Genomic DNA, 18,718 nt, shown 5'->3' with positions numbered 1-18,718 from the left:
ATTATCTTAGCTTTTTGCTAAAAAATTGTATTATTGAAGAAAAATACCCATGTTTAAGAGTTTATAAGCATTGAAAAAAATATATAGATAGGATGACACGTTTTTTTCCTGTTTTGTTTGTTTCTTTGTTTATTTATTGTTTGTTTGAAAGCAGATGGTCTGTTCTTTCATTTGATATATTTGTATGTTTACATATTTATAGAAGAAAATTTCCTGGAAGGAATTTTGTGAAACGTTTGTGAAAATCACAAAAAATGCTGGCAGGCAACTTTTCAAAAAATGGAAGGCGAGGAATGAGTTAAATTCAACAAAGAGTTTCAAACAAAAGAGATTAATTTAGCTAATTGGTTCATTTCTGACTGTTTCTAAATTCTTAAATGTTAAATCAGAACAGACGACTCTGGGCCAGATTCGCACCGTAGCTGCTGACTTTGGCACAGATCCGGCTCGGAGTCGTCTGCTGTCTGGAAAAGACTAGATTCATTCTTACTGTTAAAGCCAATACAGAAACAAGAACTATTTTTGGACTTGGTTAATGTAAACAACCAGCCAAAACACGCTAACAACCACCTACAATAGCAACACTTTAACAATCTAGCGTAGCGTGTAAACCTTAAGCAACAGCGACCATTCTGTAATACAGCAGAAGTGAGTTTATTCAGCCTTCTGAATATTGATGCCATGTGAGCCCAACACAAAAAAGAAAGAACGCTGAATGCTTGCGAGATGTGAATGTTTGAAGGGTTTGTAAAAAGTGTGTTAAGCACAATAACATGTTTTAAAGTCTGTTCGAATGAAAAATTTATTTAGATGTGATTTCAGATATGACTATGAGTTGAACAGCATGTGCTGAGCCTTTACACATGATGAAGCATGTTTCATATATCCACAAACCCACACATGTATACATAGAGACTCATTTCATCTTAAAAACCTGCAAGGGTCTTCAAAGACTATCATAGTCGCGAAAACATAATGAAGGTTTTATCATGGTGCCATACATGAAAAACAACACAACATGAGGTAACTTACCGTGATTGCTTTTGTTGTGAACAGGTGTGTAGTGGTTCTTGGACGTTCGTACAGGTGTCTCCTCTTTAGGTGATGTTTCTATTGCGGCTATGTTTTCATGCTCATACTGAGATATGGGAATGGGTCCCTGCTGCCTCAAAATGTCCGCCAACGCTCTGAAAAACACAGGAAAGATCATTTTAATGTTCATTATATCATTATCCTAAAAACAACAGTGTCCTGTTGTTCAGCATTGGAATAAACGTTACATCCAGTTTACAGATACAAACAGATTGCACCCCAAGAGGTTTAGACAATTTCCAATAAGGGCCCCGTTTAAGGGCCAGACTGTTGGATCTTTTGTTTTCCTATGTGTGGAGGTGCTTGGCTCTGGTACAATCTCTAACACACACACACACACGCACGAGTTTAATTGCGCTTTGTGTTATAATGATCAGTCGAAGTTTGGCCTCTCAGGTTTTCGAAGCTCAGGCCTTTGGCTACAGCAACAAACAAAAGCCATTAATCAATGTGTCGTCTGCAGTATGGTGGTGTAGAAACACATCCACCCATACAAGCCTAATGGGATTCAAATTCTATTAATGTTTCTGCTCTTTGGCCCCGAGGACACGATCTCAGAATTAAGACCCAACCGCTTCATGGATTTTTCATAGTGGCAATATGAGATTCTGGAGAGATTGCATGGCCATTAAAATTATGAATCTTCCACAGTAATGCAGCTTTCTGTAATGGGGAGCGTGTGGGGGGTTATACAGGACTTCATCAAGTCAGATTTCACTGCAGAAAGAACTGTGAATTATCCATGGATTAACATGGTAAATTGAATTCAGGTAAACCGGGATACTTTTACAGTCATGTCAATGTCATAACCAAATTTACCTAAATTCACCCTACCTTTCTTAGGTGAAAAGCATGATTTGTAATTATCAATGAAAAAAAAAAAGGTTTTTGTATGTGCTCTTCCGAAGGGCGCAAATTCAAATTAAGTGTTTGGAGTGTCACGTGTGTTACTCGTGTTTTCAAAATATGTGTTTGCTGCGTCATGTGAACCATGTGCATCACGTGTTTTGTCAAAATAAGTGCCTGCTGCAAACGTGTCAAAAGAGACACTCACGTTCACAAAATACACGCATGACACTCCCTTAACAGTAAACTCTGATTACGCATGAAATGATACGAGTATCTGGCAAACACAAGCGTCTCTTTTATCATAAATCCTTTAGACGCGTCTGCAGCAGGCACTTATTTTGACAAAACGTGATGCACACACGCCAAACACATTTTGAAATTACGAACCACACACATGATGGGCTAAATACATGTTGTGACGAACTTCGCATCGTGCGCCCCCGAAAAAAGAAGTCACCGGCCGCCACTGCTTAGTTTACTTAGTTTTTCTTGTTTTCCAGTACAAACACCTAAAAATTTAATTGGGGGGGATGCTATTTCATGCATCCTGACTTATTAACACAGTTAAAGAGTTGTATTTCTCATGCTAAACAAATGCAAAGTGTCAAAACAGCAGTTGAGCATGTGACAAAGTATTTCTGGGCCAAACTCACGTCTCCTCTTTCTTACAAGTTTCAGAAAGTTTTTTTCAAACTTGGGTACCCTTTACGTATCAGTGACCCCATATTCCTTTTATGGGCACTTCTTCTGGAAAAGCACACCCATGCGTCAATTAGTGTGAGAACAACGAAGACTCTCATTGGCATTGATCCTTTGAGTAGAAGTCACAGGCATTACTTCACGCAACAGCTTTGTTTTATATCAAGACTCAACAATGTGTGTTTGTTTATCTCTGGATTTCATTGAAATAGTGGAGTTCCAACCGGGTCATAAGTCGCAGGCGGTAAGTAAAACTGCATTAAATATCTGTTTTGTTTGCAATCGGCACATAAGTGCATATCATGTAAATGACACGAACATCATAAGTTATTCAGAGATAGTGGGATAATGTTTCGCAAGTGTTGCCTGCTCGTGACTCGCCCCTCCCACTGGATGCCTCTGGGATTTCATGCTTTTCTGAAACAATCGCTAAAGCTAATCTGTTTTTTATAAACCTGATCAAACTAAAGACTCATTGGATATACGAAGGACGTAATACTACTCTATAGGTGCTCAAGATTAACATGAGATGAACAGAAACAGCGTGTGTTATGTGAGCTTAAATTTAAGAAGTAAAATGACCAGATTTACTAAACAGGGCAAATGAGTGTAACTGTGCGTTCACACCAGCCGCGGTTGAGGCGGCAAAACGCGCTATTCGCGCGTAGTTGGACCTTTTAACGTTTTGAGTTTACTCGCTTCATTCACGCGTGAAAGCCGTGCAAAAAATTCTAGTCATTCGAGACATTCCCGCAGAAATTTGTGTTATGGGAGGGGCTTCTGCGCCTCTGCTCGCTCCCTGTAATCATGTCACTACTAGAGCCAGCTCCTGATTGGTTAACGGAGCGTGAATATCCAACAAATTCAGATTTTTCAACTTGCGCATTTCTCGAAACAATGCTCAATTCAAGCAAAACGCGCCATCCATGCATTCCGCGCCATTCGCACCGCACCATCCATACGTTCCTTGCAGGATGCCTATTCACGTTTTTGCATCGACTTAACATGTAAATCACTTGCACTTGCCACCTCTTCCACGTCTGGGGTGAATGCCACATAAGAAATGCATTTTCAGAGTGCCGATGGGAGTGGAAATTTCTGCGGTAATGTACCAACAAGGTGCAGGTTAAAAAACACAGATGCAACATCTCATTTCCATAATAACCAATGCAACTTCAGACACGTTTTATTTTGTCCATTTAAAATTTGTTTTCAAAAGACATCTATATAGGTGTCCAAACACAGCCCAGTTGTCTAGGCAAAATTTGGGTTGTCAGAGAAATTTTAATAGACATCTAACTGTAGCTCAAAAATAAACCAGTAATCACTGTTGACTTACTTGATGGAATATCATAATAAGATATTTTGGCAAAAGCGACATTTCAAGTTTTTCAACGCTATTTTGTACGTATCTTTAGTAAATCCCTACGGTAGTTTTTTAACGTCAAAAAGGCATTTGCACGTACGCAAGCTCTTAGTAAATCTGGCCCTTTATGTCATTTTGTTCTGAAGAAAATGTTTCTTCATTTCAAGATTTTGTAGATATTTGCACTAGAAAACAAGACAAACAGAAATCACTGTTCACAATGCTCAATATGAACCAGCATTTACTCTAAGACCAAAGCGGTCAGCATCCATTTTTACGGCCCACTATCTGAAACCAGCGTGTGACATTGCGCCTGGTCCCACCTCAGCCTGAGGCCGTCTCTCCTCACAGGAGGAGCCTGAAATGGCGTCTTAACTGTGTCAATGTCAGCACATTCGCTCGGCCTCGCGGTCTACATCTCGCTATGCATGAGAGAGACAGAAAAGAAAGAAAGAGGTGGAGAGAGGGAGAAAGATAAAGTGACTTTGGTAGGATGTATAATTAGTCTTCCCTTCCAGGAGAAGAGGCCTTTTATAACAGAAGTTCTCCTCACGTGGGGGCGACCTGGTTTCAGTGCTCCAGTTGCCTGTGAGGTTCTCTGCGCTTTCTTCTGTCACACCACAGGACTGGGACACCTTCAGGCCCTTAAAGCCCGGACACATTAAACTACTTGAGTGGACTCTTGGAGTTTTCACACCTCATATTTATCTCATTTGTTGTTTTTTTCTGTGCGTGTACTGTAAAAGTTTGTTTCTGGTTTAAGTTAAACTTTGTCAATAGCCATTAAGCGACAGAGAATTGCAAAAGCATGTTTAAAGTGAGGCACTACAACACAATCTCATGGCAATTCGAGGTGGCTAATTCCTATGCAACTTCGTACAGCCAACTGCATAAGGTTTTGTATTGACTTGCTTTCACCCCATGATTTTGGGTTTAGGGGAGTTCTTGTAGCTTTTTGTACTATCTACTTCGTACAATCGCATATGAATAAGCCAACTAGTAAAATATGCATGAATCAGGTTGGACACTTACGATGGAGGTATGTAAAGCATAAAGCACTTAAAATACAAACTGTCTAGCATTTCTATCTCATGTGAAACTCTTAATGACCAAATTAATACTTATATAATTATATATGTATATTTTTTACTTAAACTTCACAATCAAGTAATGTGCAGTTTTTATGCATATTTATGCAAATAAAATGTATATTTATGCAAATATGTCACTTTTAGAAACCACTGCACTCAAGATGATTTGGGCATGCACAGTATCGGAGTACTCGGTGCTCATCCTTGAAGCGCTCTGTTTAGAGATATGGACGACCAATTGAATCAGTTACCTGACAGCAGAAGAATCCAGGCCACATCTGCACCGAATATGTGCCGAAGTCAGCAGCTCCGGTGCAGATCCGGCCCGGAGTAGGCTGCGATCTGGGTTTCACCATCATGTACAGTATGTAGTATTGATGGATATGGGGTCATATTATTACATAACACAATGTAATTCATCACACACAGAGTAAATATCGCTGGGATACATACAAAAAATCTTTCGTAAATGTGTGTGACACGTGCAATTTTAAAAGATAAGTAACAAAGGAAATTCAATAGTATGGTGTTAATATATTCAAGATTATGCAAATCCTAATTAAGGTCTAAGTGTTTGCTGTTTGCAAATAAATACACATCAAAACACCAGTTGGATGTAAATACATCCTCACCAAACACCCTAAAGCCTCCAGCGACACATAAACACAGTTTCTAAACAAATAAGAGGCGATTAACTTCATTAAATATCACCTATAATGGGTTTTAAAGCATATGGCTGCTTTAGTAACCCATCATCAGTGAAGGACTAAACTCACTTCAATATAGAGTTTAAATGAACCGAGATTTAACCTTCATTCAGTGCAACAAATTCACTTTTTGATGTATCTGTAAATATAAAATAGAATATCTATTTTCTATATTTATGCATGTGGCAGGCGCTTTAAACCATGGTGACTTACACATCTTCAAAGTTTTTGCTGCGCTTACGATTATTTCTCCCGCTATTGACTAGGGCTGTAATGATTAATTGTGCAATGAATGAATTTTAAGGAATTACGGTGAAATCCCGGCACATCCAAACGCCAGGGGGCGCTCTCATGCAGAAACTCCCTTTGTGCCACAGAAGAAGTAGCTTTACAATATTTATATTGCTGTTATTCAAATAGTTTCAGGTATTTTCATGGTAATAAAGAATATTTTGAATGATTTTTATTTAACGAGTGTTGCTTTTTTAAATGCACATTATAAACGACTCCGCCTCATAATGATTTAAGATTGATAAGGACTTTCTATTGATCAAAGACCTGTAGTACACGCACGAGCTGTGCATGAAACAAAGAATCACAGTCTTGCGATTCAGAATCAATTTCAGACAGGCATTTTTAATGGAACACGCAATTTAATCGTTACATCCCTACTACCGATGAGTTATCTCATCAATTAGGAGGAAACATTTCCCTGCCAATGAGGACTTTTTATGGTAATCTGTAATTATGCTATTATCTTCTAGATGGCGCACTTACCCAATTTATAAAAAAACTGCAGCAAAAACGAATTTATTTTTAACTACATGTATGCTTTGATGATTGTTCTGAATCTAATCTCTAACAAAATTAATTTACAATAACGCAATTATTTCAGCTTTTCGCTCAAAATTTTATATTTTTGAGAACAAATGAAGATAGGATGAAATGTTTTTTTTTCTTGTTTTGTTTGTTTGTTTGTTTGAAAGCAGAGGGTCTGTTCTTGATATATTTGTATGTTTATATATTTATAGAAGAACATTTTCCTCAAAGGCATTTTGTGAAACGTGAAAATCACAAAAAAATGGTGGTGGGCAACTTAAAAAAAGCTGGCGGGAAATGAGTTATACACAAAAACAGTAACGGTACATTCACACGGGACAGAAGCGTTAACGCTTGACTGAAGGCTTGTCTGAAGCGTGGCCAAACGAACAATCACAGTGGCCGCCACACATGCTCCAGTATTCAATAAACGTAATTGGCTGGCTTTGCCTAGGTTATTTGCATAAGGCGTTCTGATTGGTTGATGCACGCGTTGCCGCTTGAAATGTTGAGAAATGTTAATTTCTGCCGCTAGCAACAGCAGTGACGCGGCGCTGACAGATCCACAATTTAGTTCGGCAATGCTTGACGTCACCCATTCAAAGTGAATGGGAAGCGTTAACGCTTACGCCCCGTGTGAACGGAGCGTAATTGTGTGTTTACAGCGTCAAAGTGGCCGGAAGTCATTCATCTAATTTTTCACGTGCTTGCAGAGAATGGTTTACTAAAACTAAGTTACCGGGTTGATCTTTTTCACATTTTCTAGATTATAGCAGTTAAACATTGAAAAAGTCATCCCATGGCCCCTTTAAGTGTCCAAACACAGCCCAGTTGTCTAGACAAAATTTGGGTTGTCAGAGAAATTTAAATAGACATCTAACTGTAGCTCAAAGATAAATGAAATAAAACCTTGTAATCACTGTTGACTTTACTTACATGATTGAATATCATTAATTTTCAATAAGAGCCAGTGAGGAGCTCCGGCGAGCAGCAGTGCGGCGCTTCATGAACGGTGTGAGTGTCAAAGAGAGTTGAAATCAGCTCAACTTTATGGTACTGAGCTATGACGCGGCTCGCCGGCAACCAATCGAAAGGCAAAAATGTTTGCCGGCAACCAATCGGAATGCGAAAACCTCTGCTTGAGAGGAGTTCAGAGAATGCATTCAAGCATAAGAGCGTCCACTACACTTTTTCTATAGCGCTGTTGGCAGGGCAGCCACAGCGTTTTTTACCCTCTTGCCGGTGTCTGTGTGAATGCACAGTAAGTGTCCCTGTATAGCTTAGTGGTAAAGCATTGCATTAGCGGCGCAAAACATCATGGTTCAAATACACATACTGATATATGATGCACTTTAAGTATCTTTGGATAAAAGCATCTGCCAAATGCGTAAATGTTAATGCATCCTACTGAGATGAATATCGGCAAAAGTATATGAAAAATATTGAGCTGTAGAGTTATAAGCGTGTTTAATCATTTATTTACACAGTGTTTGTGCACTGAAATCTGACAGAGTGATCAGTCTGGCTCATCTCTTACGTCAGCGAGTGTTCAGATTGCATCGGACCGTGTACCTGAAGAGTCGGATCAATATGCACTGCTCAGATCACCCGTGGAGGCTTACAGATCTCTCTCTCTCTCTCTCTCTCTCTCTCTCTCTCTCTCACTGAAGGTCACCAGTGAATCTGCATTAAACCTCTCTTTCACCTCTCAGCTACAGGAGACCTCAGATGATCCCGAAAGAAGCGCAGTGTTATTCATAAAATGGCTTTTAAATACTTTATGACGCAAGTTTAGTCATGCATGCCTGCAGATTCAAAGTATAAGCTGTCAACTGTCTGCATCATTGGCACAGCAGCTCCATGCCATCCGATTGGTCAGAGGAAAATTATTTTGACCGGACACAAAAGGCATTTGTGTTTAAGTTTCCCCTGTTGCTCTTACTACAGCTGTGACTGTGCTCCAGGATCAGAAATGAATCATTTTATGATTTTATACAGCGAGGCTGTTGAATGCTTTATTCTGATTGGTTGAAAAATGTTGAGTGGTTATGCATTATTTTTCGATAAACGCACACCTGACCTGTCAAATGGCTTAAAATAACTCCAAGAGCAATGTCTGTGGAAACGATGGTATAGGAGGAATAATTGACTTCGGTCTTTTGAATAATTTATAAATAATGCACACCCACAGTGTAACAGCTTCGCGTCGTGCCGCATTACCACCTCGAATGTGCATTATTTCCGAATAATTCAAATTATTCCTCAAGAAGTTTATGCTGAGTGCAGAGTAAGAGACACCAACTAAAATAACAACTGCTAAGGAAGATAAAGAGAAGTCGGTTTAGGCTTCCAGCACTGTTGCATTAGCCATCGCGGCCGTGGGGTTTTGACAGATTTATTTTAGTTCAAACAAAAAATAAAAGTCATTTACTTATCTCTTAGGGCTTGAGTGTTTGATGTTAAATAGCCAATAAAGTTATCTAGAGAGCATTGTGGCCTGATACTGTATATACTGTACTGGATGTCATACAATTTCATAATAGTGAATGATAAGCAACAGAGCATCTGTTGCACATCACATAACATTTACTTGAAATTCACAAAGATGTGAATGACAAACACTGCAAGCCCAGCCGTTGGGTTAAATTAACCCAGAAAATTTTTATAGTTGATCCAACAATGGGTTAAAACAACCCAAGGGGCTGATGTCGTCCCTTTTGACCCAAATAACCCAGCATTTTTAGACTGCATATTTTATGTGATTGCAATTAACAGAAATGTTTTTGATAATTTTAGTTTTAGTTAAGGATAATATAACCCTGCTATATAGCCAGTGGCGTAGCGTCTGGGCATGTCGGGTATGCACATGCAAATGGGCCCGGGCCAATAGGGGGCCTGGCCCTGGGCATGCCCCAGCTTTTAATTAAAAATATTTTTTAATTAAATTTTTATTTGTGGCTGCAATAAATATATTTTTGTATGCATATCATGTGTATTGATTTCTTATTTCTCTGTCATTTCTTGTCGTTTATTTCATTTTTTTGCACTCCGCGGCTGCCGTAGACTACTACGCCATTATTTTTTTATATGACGCATCGTCGTGCCAAAAAATAAAGAAAACTCAGTGTGATAGGTTAATATAGCGGCTATCTACATGAACATTAAGGATGGACAAATATAAACATAAAAGTGGGGCCTTATAGAGAAAAGAGAAGGCGGAGAAGTTAGTCACGAGTCAAAAACTACCCAAAACATTTCTGTTTTATTATTTATTTAAATCTACCCTTTAAAGTAAAGTAAAAATATTTGACTACAGTACCTAATTAAAAGCATATGTTGTTAAAGGAATAGTCTACTCATTTTCAATATTAAAATATGTTATTACCTTAACTAAGAATTGTTGATACATCCCTCTATCATCTGTGTGCGTGCACGTAAGCGCTGGAGCGCGCTGCGACGCTAAGATAGCATTTAGCTTAGCCCCATTCATTCAATGGTACCATTTAGAGATAAAGTTAGAAGTGACCAAACACATCAACGTTTTTCCTATTTAAGACGAGTAGTTATACGAGCAAGTTTGGTGGTACAAAATAAAACGTAGCGCTTTTCTAAGCGGATTTAAAAGAGGAACTATATTTTATGGCGTAATAGCACTTTTGGTAGTACTTCGACTCGCCTGAAAAGTCCGCTCCCCTTCTCACTCTCATAATGGGAGAGGAAGGGTGTTACTGCGCCGAGTCGAAGTACTCCCAAAAGTGCTATTACGCCATAAAATATAGTTACTCTTTTAAATCCGCTTAGAAAAGCGCTATGTTTTATTTTGTACCACCAAACTTGCTCGTATAACTACTCGTCTTAAATAGGAAAAACGTTGATGTGTTTGGTCACTTCTAACTTTATCTCTAAATGGTTCCATTGAATGAATGGGGCTAAGCTAAATGCTATCGTAGCGTCGCAGCGCGCTCCAGCGCTTACGTGCACACACACAGATGATAGAGGGATGATTCAGCGGTTCTTGGTTAGGGTGGTAACATATTTTAGTGTTGAAAATGAGTAGACTATTCCTTTAACAGACCTGCACGCCACAGTTAACATTAGGTTGGGGGGGGCTTTGGCTTAAGGGGGCCCGTAATTTTTTTTTTGCATATGGGCCCGGGACTGACTTGCTACGCCACTGTATATAGTGCTTTTCAAAACACGTTGCTTACAAAATACCACCATTACCCTTTACTGTCATTATATTTTTACTGTCAGAAAGAACGGCACAAAAGCTGTCACTGTGTATCCAAGATACATATCAGTACCTCAAAGATACATATCTAAATTGTTTTTAAAGTGTACCATCCCAGTTTTGGTCAGATCACTTTCTTTCTCTCATATTTCCGGACTGATCGTTTCGGTTTAGGACTTTAATTTGATGTCCTCTCAAACAGGCAGTTGATTCCCCAGCTATTTCGGCAGGTGTCTGAGCACCATCAATATTTCAACAATGACAGACAGCACACTGAGACGCAGCAGGGGATTCTGGGTAGCTGAGAGATGGCGAGTCATCACACGGGGCGATCTGATCAGACAACATCATTGATGCTTGTCAACACACGATCCCGATCATGTCATTAGTGTGAGACGTTTAGTCTGCATTAAAAATCAAACACGCTTCACAATCCAGCACTGTAATGAAGAGGGAACGCTTACTTTGATGAAGCTTTATGACCCAATTCAGTCAATAGTTTTGAGAGTTTGAGACAAACAGAAAATCTGTCCAAAATGCTTAAAGAAGTATTTAAGTGCATGGGTAAATTAAAGGAAATTATATTTTGCATAAATAAAGACTATTCAGATTTTTTTTAATGCAATACATTTGTAATTTCATTGAGCTTTGTAATTGTCATTAGAATAATGCAAAAAAGTGTTATGGCACAGACTTTAATTTCTGTTTGCCAAATAATCTTTTATCATTTGATGTTAGGGTGCAACAAAATATTCACCTGAAAAGTGTCAAAAGCTAGATAACATTACAAATATGTCTAAGACTTTAAAACAATGACTGCATCTCATAAATTACAATTGAATAATGTTTCATCCAACACTTTAGTTGGTTTTTATCATTAGACACTAGTCTGCTTAGACCTCAAATAACCACAAACTACTTTTGACAAAAACTGCTCTGTCGTCTCTGTAATCGATTTATAATAAATCAGATCAAGAGCAGCACACGGAGTCATATCTCATCTCTCATTGGCTGACGTCGCATCTTAAGTTCATTCATCTTTTCCCAAACCAGTAGTAAAATATGCAAAAACCTCATACACATCTCATGTCTACGCTCTTTAAACACACATTTATCCAACAATACACATCAGCTCGTGGGTAAACACAAAATATAGCCTATTTAAAGGTGCAGTGTGTAAATTTTATTGCATCTAGTGTTGAGGTTGCAAATCGCAACCAACCTTTCGGTCCACCGTTCACCAAAACGCATAGAGAAGCTACTGTAGCAATCGTCGGAAACAACTTAGTAAAAACGTTTGTCCGTTAAGGGCTTCTGTAGAAACATGGCAGCACAAAATAAGGGGACCCTCGGTGTATGTGGATAAAAACGTCTCATTCTAAGGTAATAAAAACATAACAGTTAATTAAGTAAGGTCTTTATACACCACTGATACTATAGTAATGTATTTTACATTGCATTTCTGTCAAGAGATCCTTATAAAAGTTACACACTGCACCTTTAACTGTATTTTGGTGCAAATTGCAACCCTGTACACACATTTTAAATGATCTTTTAAAATGTTAAAATAAATGCTCTGGAACATTCTGTACATTCACAGCTCATAGACTCAAACTCAGCCGGCGTCTCTGAATTGCAGGACAGCTCATGAACAGCAAGATTAGATGTGACGGAGATAACATGCCGCAAAACCCTCTGAGATATGTGCTGTATTGATCTTTAATAAATATATAAGAAACTTTCTGATGTTTGCTCTTGACACTGAAGGTGCTTTGAACATGTAAATCAAATTTTTAGGGTGTCCAAATGTAAAACTATATATACATATGATAAGTGTCCTGCTCTGTAAAATTGTGACCGTGTTGTAAAGCTATACAGAAATGTCTTCCTCCTTTTTGCTATAATCATGAGCACATCGACCTTTAGAAACGGAAACATCGATTGGTCATCACAAATCCAATGAGCTTTATTGTAAGCTCCGATCACATGCTTTAATGGACTGACTCAAAGAGCAACACTTTTTAACACTGCACATAGGAGCAGCTTCCCCTAACTGGCTGAAGGAGCTGTGATGTCAGAATGACATCACTGTTAACATGAGAAGAATCCATTGGACACAAATCGAGTCAATTAAGAACACAAAATCAACTTGGCTGTCACATTTTGACCAAGGGGCGCTTTCTAAAATTTCTCCTTTCTTTGACATTGACAAACCGATGCGCTACAAATTTGTGACTTATTGACAAACAGCATCGTGAAGACCCAGATCGGCTCCGCTGTGACAGATATCAGCTGACCTCTATCTCAACATCACGCTAATGAAATCCAGAATCAATCCCTCCTAGACGCACATGAGTCCTAGATTTAATACAGTACGCAATTTACTATTAATAATCCATCTAAGCCCAGAAGCAAGCATTTATTTTCTGATCAAGATTCTAGATTCAAGCTTTGATTTACAGTATAATGTATGCACTATATGTTTGTGTATTATATGTACAATAGCTGAATCTCACAAAACAGAGGATAATAATAATAGTTCACCCAAAGACAGTGTCCATTTCCTTTATGCAAAATATTATATCACATTTTCATCTTTAGAATTTGGGTAAAACTCTGTAGGTTGAGATATTACCATATCCTTCAATACGGCACAATTACTGTATGTTACTGCAGGAGGACTGACTGTTGAATCTCAACAACATTTCAATCTTTTGGTTACCAGAAACATTAAGCTTTGCAACTTTAGCTGTGCAATTATGGCTCACCAATGCATAGCAGATTGACAAAAATACTGCAGACTTGGAATGGTTATGAGGAGCACAATCTCCTCAGAAATCATATGTGCTCATGGTTATTATTCAATATGACTGAATCAATGTGGCCACAAAAGTTATGCTTTAAAAAGTCCTATTTAGGTAGAAATATGTATGGTTGCTTGGTACCATTATGCATATTTGAGGTGCTACATCTATACGCTTTGAGTGCAAATGTGTACTTTTAAAAAAGTTACCACCCCAGTGACAACTGTTTTACACTTTTGAAAGTGTAAGGTATAAACTGCATATGATTTATTACAGTGTACATCCCTTAATTTGTCACCACCTTTACGCAAGAATCTAAAACCAAATATCGATTGTGCTCCCTCTAGTGATACATTAGCTTGCCAAAAAGTGTTTTTCCAAAGACTACCGTTTGGCTTACCTATGGACATTCATCTCTTGAGGCGGTCGGATGGCTTTATCATAGGCCACTTTGGCAGAAATTCCCAGTATGATGATGAGAGTGATGACCCCGCAGGTGATGTAGACGGTGGTGTTGGTCTGGTCCAGCGCGGGGTCGTACGTGTCCCCGGTGGGCGCAGGCGACGGCGGCTGCGTCTTGATCCAGTCGGGCGTGTTGTAGTTGGTACAGACTCTCTGATCCAGTCGCTTGGCTTTGACGGGACAACAGAAGCGCAGAAAGCAACTCCCGCAGCAGTACCGATGGTCCGTGTTGTTGCAGGCGAACTCTTTATCGTACTGACCGCTCACGTCGTAGTAGCCGAGACACATGTCGTGATCGCCGGCTATGGGCGCGAGGACTTGCGTGACCCGTCGCGGTGGAGCCGTCGGTGCCGCGGTGCTGTTGACCTCTTTTACTTTCGGGGGTCTCTTTGGAGCGGGTTTGCTCCTCTTTGCCGTGGATGCGCTCAGGACGCACAAGGGGTCCAGATAGACCAACAGAAGCAGCAGATGTCGGATCTCCATGACTTCAGCTAAGTGTTTCTCTTCTGCTTTTGTGATGTCTTCAGACCGACACCGAGCCGATGGCTGAGCGTCCACGTCCACGGGGCATCATTTCCACAGTCCTCATCTCTTACGCTCTTATTCATTCAAGACGCAAGCCGCGCGATACCCATTTTACGCGTCGTGTTTTCACGAGTGGATGAAGTGATTAGGTTCACAAGGTGTATGAGCTAACACTTCTTACTCACAGATGTGTGAAGTCTGAAAGAGGAAAGTCAGTGAAATTATCAAAAACTGTACAGAGAGAAACAGCGCCCACATTTCAGCACCACGGACAGCGCGCGGCCGCTTTCAATTAGCAACAAACGCGCGTGCTGATGGATAAGCATACATTTAAAAACCACACAATTAATAAGAACAAATTTAAAGAAAACATTTGTTTGTCTGCGGGATTACTGAGAAAACACTCCACAAACAAGCATAAAGTCGATGGGAATGGAAAAAAACACTTAAATGAAAAACGCACAAATACGCACGAACCTGAACACGCACATCATTTTAGCCTGAAATGTTACTATATAAAAAGTTATGTCCGTCTGTATTATCTGTCAATTATACACAAAACTCTGGCATTGAATAAGCTTACCGCGTAATTCATTGGATGTCTAAAAGAATGTGAATTTTACCTTTTACACACATCGTAACTCGTAGTAAATCGTCCACATAGCATCGTCACACATGAAATAAAATCTTAATCTCGTAATGTTACCTCTCAAATTGCACATCCATCCGCACAGAAGTCAAAAAGTGGAGTTAACTATGCAGAAATGAACATCACAGTGCGCTCGACAACGGGACGCCCGTTACTGCGCTTCTGAACAGAACTGAGCAGAGAGAGAGAGAGAGAGAGAGAGAGAGAGAGAGAGAGAGAGAGAAAGAAAGAGAGAGAGAGAGACTGCCCCCCTCCTCTCTCTCTCTCTTTCTCTCTCTCCTCTCTCATTGAGCTGTTTTACTTTTACACATCACCAGTAAGCCAGGTAATTACAAACCCGTCTCGGGTTAACGCACGCATGCTCATACCTGCAGGCTTCACTACACAACCTACAAGATTCTCAACAACTGCATTAGTGTCACGGACAGACATTTACCACACAAACACCACACAAATCACAGGGGCTTTTGCAATGAAAGCACCACACGTGCCTAAAGCAAGGTCTACTAAGGTCACATCAACACTAGACCTGTCATCTTATATACACACACTGTAAAACACAGCACAGCGAAGTGCAAACAATGCTTAATGTAACAGGATCCTGGGATATTTCCAGGTTAAATATGAGGGCAAGTTGCAGTACTCATGTTCCCACATCATGTTTGTTTCTCTAATAGTGCAGCTCAATATTATTTAGTATGGAGAGAGTGTAAATAACCAATGACCAACAATTGCATGGTTAATAAAAATCCCCAAGGGTGCCATAACCCTGTCCTTAAAATCTGATTGGTTGATACGAATGTTGTTTTAATGTGGAGAAGCATTTCCTGAATGGTGATGTCACCAGTTTGGTGCATCATGAAACCTGAGTATTAGCATGTTCAATATTCTGCAGATCATTGAGTTCAGTTGAGATTTGATACTGTATACAGATATAACAGATTAATTCAGGATTATATAACTCTGACTCATCATTACTGGATATTTAAATCTTCTATTAAATGTAAAATATACATATTAGCACCAAAATGATCAATTATAAAGTGTCTATACACAGTCCATTAAGCACAACTTTGTTTGCAGAACCAGAAACCATTTTGTCCATTTTCACGTTGTTAAATATTCCAACATTCATTTTTTATTCATTTAGCTTGGGATGGCATTTCTTTAAAGTGTACTTTAAAAATCACCTCACCGTAATGAAAAATGAAAACAAGCTTGTGTGATCTGCACACCGTGTTAAACCGAGTCTCAGTCCATCTTTTGGTTTGCAAATGAGCGCTGTCTTCCTGTCAATCACAGTTGTGCACGCGCACAGACAGACGGGGGGTTCGAGGACGGATCGGCCATTAGACTTTAACTGCTCGCGCCCGAGAAAAGCAACCTCAGCAGAAATCCCTGACAGGTGCCATCAGTACTGACACAGGCTGAGGAATTATGAGGCAGATATTCCCGCTCTCCGAAAACACATAATTAATCACAGAGGAATATTCAGCTGCGTGAGCCTACACAAGCTGTTTCGCCACGGGACCACCTATAGCTGCGTGCACACCGCTGGACCGAAACCTTCATTTTAATATTGATAACCGTCCATGTTTTGATTAATAAACTCAACATTTGTTTTGTAACCTAGTTTATGAAGCTTTGTTGGAGCAATTGTGCGGAGGTTGGGGCATCATTTACCAATGCTGTTCATCCTACATCATTTCATATCTCATGTCATGCTGAGGATAAAAAAACAGATAAATGACCCTCAATAGTGTTTCAGACTTACTGTGGATTTTCTTCTTTACAGAGGGACTAAACAGCATAATAGAGGCACTTCAAATAAAACATCAAGACGTTAATTAAGCATCAAACTACGACTCTATCATTATCTAAACAGATAAAGTTCTTACAGAATTCAGAAGAGACTTCGGATTGCACGCCATCCAGGTCACGCGCACCTATCTATAAAGGGGTCCGATGTGTACACCTGTTGCTTTATATCTTGTGAGAGCAATGAAGCAAATCCACCACAGGAGGTTTATATGAGATAAGGTGAGAGAGAATTAGCATGGCGTTATCATCATTCCCTCACCCATCACTGTTGAGGTGAAGTGAATCAGTTTGAATTCAGCTACACAGAGGCTTCGGTTCCCTGACCACCATCCCCTGAAAAACAGAAGAGTTTAAACAATGAACAATGAGAGATAAGCATTAGCTGCGTTTTCATTACCCTTCGAATTACGCAAATTGAAAAAGCGAATGGAAATGGAAACACGCCATTTTAGCATAAACTCCCATATTTCACAAAAAGGTTTTTACGCTCGCATAAGGTAGTTTTTCAGGCAATTCGAAAAAAGAAAGTTTTTCACATTAACAGGTCACCTGATGTGTGTAAAAGTCACATGATCAATCTTTAAATATGACGTAGTTTGGTTAAAGGAGACGACAGAGGTCCTGTCCCAAATGACACACCTGATGTGGACTTTCGGTCTTGTGGTCTTAAATTGCGAGTGCTCGCTTAGTCCATAGGGTGTCCCATCTGTCATTTTTACGCACCCGAACTGTCCTCACCAGCACCCCCTTTGGACCCTTGATGCAATACTACCAACCCAGAAGTCTTTGCAAAAGAGCAATCAAAAGACGAATGTGAGTTCACACCACTTTTCTCTTCCTATTTCCAGCGTGGAGCTCTAGTCTGTCCCAAAACACGACTCTGGTGCGCCCTTTTGGACTCGCGTCTAAGGTCCCTAACGGTACATTCAGAAGCGTTAATGCTTTACGGAAGGCTTGTCTGAAGCGTGGCCAAAAGCCAATCACAGTGGCCGCTACACTTGCTCCGGTCTTCCATAAACGTAATTGGCTAGCTCTGCCTAGGTTATTTGCATAAGGTGATCTGATTGGCTGACGCACGCGTTGCCGCTTGAGAAGTTGAAAAATGTTCAACTTCTGCTGCGAGCAACGGCAGTGACGCGGCGCCGACGGATCCACAATTCAGTTTGGCAACGCATGATGTCACCCATTAAAAGTGAATGGGAAGCATCAACGCTGAATGTACCGTAAGGTCTGCACTGCCATCAAAGTCCGGAGTGTGCCATTTGGGACAGGGCCAGAAGAGGTGTATTCGACTTCATGCAGCCTCACAAGAACAAAGCACATGACATGAAAATACCATGAGGGACGATTAGGGAGTCAACCGCTCTGTATTTTTTCGAATCGCTCTTGCTGTATTTTGATGTCATCCATATGTCGGTCTGCGCAGCGCCGTATGAAGTCGAACACACCCATTGCCATGGTTTTTGGAACGACTTAAAGTCGCCATGAAAATATAATAAAAAACTGTAATGACTTACCCGTGAGCTTCATTATTATTATTACTATTTTATTCATGTGCCATATAATCTTTAATCAAAAACGCAAATCTTCTCCCCTCCTTAAA

At 39.8% G+C, this 18,718-nt stretch overlaps 1 protein-coding gene across 3 annotated transcripts in view; it reads right to left on the bottom strand.

The window, feature by feature from the left end:
* The window catches only part of LOC141349055 (protein shisa-6-like), a 108,257-nt gene extending 92,749 nt beyond the window's left edge, over window positions 1-15,508 (bottom strand). The window contains exons 1-3 of one of the 3 annotated variants that reach the window (XM_073857779.1): window positions 15,352-15,508; window positions 14,059-14,843; window positions 1,033-1,187 (exon numbers count right to left, since the gene is read on the bottom strand). In XM_073857779.1, coding sequence (XP_073713880.1) covers window positions 1,033-1,187; window positions 14,059-14,603 — 700 coding nt within the window. In that variant the 5' untranslated portion in view covers window positions 14,604-14,843; window positions 15,352-15,508. Of the gene's footprint in view, window positions 1-1,032; window positions 1,188-14,058; window positions 14,844-15,268 lie in introns of all 3 variants that reach the window. The other 2 variants (XM_073857777.1, XM_073857778.1) reach the window with 2 other exon arrangements.
* Between the last annotated feature and the right edge of the window lie 3,210 nt (window positions 15,509-18,718).

Source organism: Misgurnus anguillicaudatus, chromosome 19 (genome assembly GCF_027580225.2).
Source record: "Misgurnus anguillicaudatus chromosome 19, ASM2758022v2, whole genome shotgun sequence".
NCBI lineage: Eukaryota > Metazoa > Chordata > Actinopteri > Cypriniformes > Cobitidae > Misgurnus > Misgurnus anguillicaudatus.
Note: the sequence above shows the minus strand (reverse complement) of the source record. Positions and strands in the feature narration are given on the sequence as shown.